At 30.3% G+C, this 5,557-nt stretch overlaps 1 protein-coding gene across 1 annotated transcript; it reads left to right on the top strand.

Moving 5' to 3' along the window:
- Positions 1–3,594: 3,594 nt before the first annotated feature.
- LOC102587200 (probable glutathione S-transferase) lies at positions 3,595–4,683 on the top strand. Its single transcript, XM_006338944.2, has 2 exons — positions 3,595–4,020; positions 4,098–4,683. Exons 1-2 carry the CDS (start codon positions 3,712–3,714, stop codon positions 4,452–4,454), a joined length of 666 nt encoding a protein of 221 aa, XP_006339006.1. The 5' UTR covers positions 3,595–3,711; the 3' UTR covers positions 4,455–4,683.
- The last annotated feature ends 874 nt before the right edge of the window (positions 4,684–5,557 follow it).

Here is a 5,557-nt window from a genome sequence, read left to right as displayed (position 1 = left end):
AATTTATTGCAATCTCTTGTACTTCCTTAGGACAATTGAGGAGGTGAAGAAGAATTACATATTTGTAAAGGAATTCACCTTTTTAAGAAAAAATTATTTCATTTGGATTCTCATGTATATATTAGAATAGATTCATTAGTAGATTATATTGTGGACTAGAAGAAAATTGAAAGGTGTTAACTTCGAGTTAAAGAACTCAATCTTTAATCGAGTGCACCATTTAGCTTTTTTATAGTATAATTATCAACAGGTAATAATATATCAATTTTAATAAAATAAATATATACATAAAATATCTAGTTAATTTTATAAAGAGATCATTGATTCACGTATCTCATAATTTAGGCTATAAATAATTCGCCAGCGTACCTAATATCATGTGAAGCAAGAACTAAATGAGTCTGAACTTTGACACCATGTTAAAATGTGCGAGCATCTCAACTAAAAAACATATTGTTGAATTAAAGTGAGTTATCAATAAGCTGCAAAGATCTAGATGGCTTCCTCCTCCTTCTTCTTTTTTCCCTCTCTTTTTTGAACAAATAAAAAGCCAAAACTGTTGGGAAATGACAGATCAAGCACAAAATAAATTTATGTATCATGTGTTCCAGCAATATGCCATGTCCTCAAATTCATGATAGCTCAAAAATTCATCACTATTTCCTATGATAATTACTAAAAGATTACAGACAAACTACATGTGAGTTTCTTCAATTTTGCTATAGTTGACTGAGAGTGGAAAGGCCACTAAATGACACAAGTGATATAAGTAGTGTCTAAAGAGAAGGCATTAGTATCATTCAATGTGAAAAATTAGGATTTTATTTTTTTTGGTTTTTCATTCGATGTTCGGAGCCCACATTGGAGCCCCGATATATTAAATTCTGATCACACACTGCCGGACCCATTCGGGGTGGACGCTCCCAATAGAATTTTCTCCATACCCATGACTCGAACCCCACACCTTTGATTAAGGGTGAAACAGTCTCACTATTGCACCACAAAAGTTTATCACAAGGCTTAATTAATTTTTAGTGACCTAGCATCCTAGACAAAGGTATTTGATCTCAAATCAATATAAAAGTAAACATCTATATCATCCATCATCCCTGCTTTAATATATCTCTAATCACATGGGAAAGGAAGATCAACTTTTGGAGATATAGATTGCTGGACCTGCCTACTACATCTTTTTCTTTTAGTTCCAAATTCAGTGTTCCATATCTGTATTGAAGCGCTTACTAATTTATATTCGCATCATGTAAAGTCTCGTAAAAGAGAAAATACAATCTATCAGAATTTTTTCATACACAGTGCTTAAATATGAAAGCTCTGGGGGGGTGGGGGGGTAATAAGAGGTGAAAAGGAGACAATCAATTGAAATGTAACTTATGAACCGTGATTTTTCTATTCCCATCGAGGATATTATTTTTCCGATTTTTAAGGAACATGTTCCCTTTAGAGGACCATTAACAATGACAAGACTAATTTTTATGAACATTAATTATGAGTAACATATTTCTTTCTATTAACTTAAAACTTTTTATTTATTAAAGCGAGCAAAGGTCTTGAATGTTGCTTGATCTTTAAGATGATATATTAATAGTTATTATCTCATAAAATCACTTTCTTCGTTAAAAGAAATACTATCACCATAATGAAAATTACTGAAATATACGTCTTATGTTTCCTTTATTTCCAATATTCCCTTCTATTTCTAAAAACCTTTAAAATCCCTTTTTTCTCTCCTAATTCTAAATTATTTTATAATGTATCCGAGCTAGTTTTTAATGTATTCGAGCTAGTTTTTAATGTACCCGATTTATTTTATAATGTATCCGAGCTAGTTTTTAATGTATTCGAGCTAGTTTTTAATGTACCCGATTTATTTTATAATGTATCCGAGCTAGTTTTTAATGTATTCGAGCTAGTTTTTAATGTACCCGATTTATTTTATAATGTATCCGAGCTAGTTTTTAATGTATTCGAGCTAGTTTTTAATGTACCCGATTTATTTTATAATGTATCCGAGCTAGTTTTTAATGTATCCGAGCTGCATATTATGTATCCGATTTGTTTTACTTTTTCAGGGATTAATGTAATTACAAACTAAATAGGGATAGATTGTAATTTCATATTAAAACTATGTGATTCCTAAAATTTGTACCACTTATAATTCTCTATATCAACTCTAATCAAGCATACTTAATTCCTCTGTCTTTGCACTAATTAATAGAGTATTCTCCTTATTGTCATCGTTTGATACTTCATCAGATTTTTTGTTTTAAAATTTAAATTTTGATAGTCATAACACAAAACTTCAAATTCATCATTCCATAGGCCCATGGGCTTTAATACTATGAACTTTCTAATGGCCTGTCATCTTCGGGCTTGAAACTTTTGGGCCTTAAGGTATAGACATTTTTCTAAGTTTAGACACTTCGGCCTGAAGGACAAATCTTTTTATTTTAGGTCGCATGTGATGTATGTGCATCTTTTTCTTCTTTATTGATTATAAAACATACTAGTTGCTCAACACGTGCATTTAAAAAAAAATGGAGAAGAGCCAATATGTGTCACTTTGCCACATATTATCTATTATCTACCTTAACATTTTGGTGGTTCGAGTTGAAATATAAGAGTCAATATGTGTCACTTTGCCATTTATATTGCCTAAAGACCCTTATGATAAAAGTAATTGTGCGTTTTAGGGCTAAGTTCCTCGATGAGAAGGTAGGAATTGTTGAAGATCTACGTTTATGGGTTTGATAGTTTTTGGTCTCTTTATATAATCTTGGGTCATTTTTCACTAATAAGCTATCTATTAGGATTGAGTTAAGTCCAACGTCTATTTCTTTATGACAAACTTTTATCGTTCTATGAGAATAGGAGATCACAATATTCTGATTAAATGAGCATTTGGCATGAAAATCAAATATTATTGTTTGGAATTTTTAAATTTAGAATTGAAGTTGTTTCTTGCATATTTTTTGCAAATAAAAAAAATATAGGCCGACAAGTACCGCACAGGATAAGGCTTCTACATCAGCATTGGAAATAACGACTTGACCGATACAGATATTAAAATTATTACATTTATTTATTTTAGCAAATTAACAGAATAATATTTATCTTTACATATTATTTTTTCAATAAATAATTATATAAATTACTAAGTCAGATTTGTATTTTTCAAGTTAGAATTGATAAGGGTTAATTTAGTAAAATAAATCCTTAATTGTTCATAATATTATTAAATTATTTGTCAGTTTATAAAACAAACATAAAATTAATTATATTTTTCTTATTTTACCTTACAATTAATTCATTTTGCAAATGTAAATAAATTTATAAAGTCTCAACTAAAAATACATCAATTTTATCTAACAAACTAAAAGAAATAAATCATATAAATTGAAACAGAAAAATTATACAAACGTCAGTGAACAGGTCATGTCACATGTGTCTCTAGAAATTTCCAAAATAGACAGCAATATTTAAATGAAAAGAAGCTTCCACGACTTTGTATTGGCAAGTCAACACTACTTGTCAAACAAGAAATTCATTTAATTGGCACCTACGCCAACATTATATCACAAAGTCCATAGCAATCCGCTCCCATTTTCGCACCGAGCTATAAAAGAACATCAAAGAATCAATAACACAAGCATAACAAAATCTTCAACACAACTAGAAGTTTATTATAAAAATATGTCAGGAGTGAAATTGCTTGGTGTTAATGGGAGTCCAGCTAGTCAAAGAGTTGAATGGGCTTTAAAGATAAAAGGGGTAAAATATGAATTTATAACAGAAGATTTACAAAATAAAAGCCCTTTACTTCTTAAATCCAATCCAGTTTATAAGAAAATCCCAGTTTTGTTACATAATGAGAATCCCATTTCTGAATCACTTGTTATAATTGAGTATATTGATGAAGCCTTTGAAGGACCATCTATATTGCCTAAAGATCCTTATGACAAAGCTATCGCTCGTTTTTGGGCTAAGTTCCTCGATGATAAGGTAATTTTTTTATTTTATTTTTTATGTATGCTCTCGTTTGATCATAAATTTTAAAAAAATATTATTATTTTTCTTAGTGCTTACCAGCGGTGTGGAAAGCTTTGTGGAGCCAAGGAGAGGAGCAAGAGAAAGATAAAGAGGAAGCTTATGAGGTCCTTAAAGTTCTTGATAATGAACTTAAGGACAAGAAGTTTTTCGGGGGAGACAATATCGGATTTGTTGACATAGTAGCCAATTTTGTCGGATTTTGGATAGAAATTGTTGAAGAAGCCACTGGGGTTGTACTCGTGACTAGTGAAAAATTTCCTAATTTTTGTGTGTGGAGGGATGAGTACCTAAATTGCGACAAAGTAAAGGAAAATATGCCGTCCAGAGAAATGTTGCTTGGTTTTTTTAAGTCTCGGGTTCAAGCTGCTGCGGCTACTCTCAAATGAATATCTAAATCCAATTTCCTATGGGTTTAGTTTTACATACTTGTAGTGGTTTTTTTGTGCTATACTTGAATCAAGAGTGTATCAAAAATAATCTTTTTATCTTTTGAAGGTCTCCGTAAAGCTGCATACACATTAGTACCCTCTCCAAATCCTATTTGTGAAATTACATTAAATATGTTATTATTATTTATGTTTTCTTTTTGGGAATAAAAGATGTCATTTAGAGAAATATTTATCTAGCCAGCTTTCTAGGAATAAGACTTGTAAGTTTATTCATCGTTATACTATCGATTAAATATATTTCTGCAATCATATAAGTATTTAAAAATATTCCTATGTGGATGAATCGCCCAAATTCACTTTAAATATCCCATTTCTATAAAATAATTTGTTCCCCACATCCACGGAGGAGTACTTTTGAATACTTTCCTATAATATAATGAGTGAAAAATTTAACTAATAAATAAAAGTGAAGAGATATTTTTAATCCTTTTTCCAAATACGAAATACAAGAGAAAATTAAATTGTACTGAAACCAACAAAACTTATACAAAAATCTCTTTACGTAATGCGCATGACTAAAAAAATGAAAGCATTGGATAATGAATATCTAATACTTGATAAAATAATTTTGATAACTTATTAGCAACACTATGTAGTATATACGGAAAAGGGTCAAAATTGTCCCTGAACTATGTGAAATAGATTAACTATACCCTTCATTACATTTTGGGATAAAAAAATGCCTCTGTTGTTATCCTAAGAGACCACAAATACCCTCAAGAGTTAACACCCCAATTTTTTATCGACCTGGCAAGCCACGTGGGACTAATCCTTCCACCTAAGCGTTGTCAACTAGGATTCACTATAAAAGAACTAGACCTTTAGCAGCGACAACAATCGCCACAAAAGCCCAGAAAATCGTCACTAAAAGTTTTTTAACATTAAATTCTAATTTTGTGTTTTTTTCTTCATTATTTTTTAAAAACTAAAAATGATATCGATTAAGTAGGAGTTTGAAGACACTGTATGTTTTATTTTTATGTCATATGTAAATATATAAAATGTACAATGATATATTATATAGTAGAAAATTTGAATCG

Source organism: Solanum tuberosum, unplaced genomic scaffold (genome assembly GCF_000226075.1).
Source record: "Solanum tuberosum cultivar DM 1-3 516 R44 unplaced genomic scaffold, SolTub_3.0 scf00008, whole genome shotgun sequence".
In the NCBI taxonomy this organism is placed as follows: domain Eukaryota; kingdom Viridiplantae; phylum Streptophyta; class Magnoliopsida; order Solanales; family Solanaceae; genus Solanum; species Solanum tuberosum.
This window is presented reverse-complemented; position numbering and strand designations above follow the sequence as displayed.

Bases quoted from the DNA above. Each gene is read 5' to 3' on its own strand.
- LOC102587200 (XM_006338944.2), top strand. From the start codon at position 3,712: ATGTCAGGAGTGAAATTGCTTGGTGTTAATGGGAGTCCAGCTAGTCAA. The intron at 4,021-4,097 runs GTAATTTTTTTA...TATTTTTCTTAG, and splicing joins CTAAGTTCCTCGATGATAAG to TGCTTACCAGCGGTGTGGAA.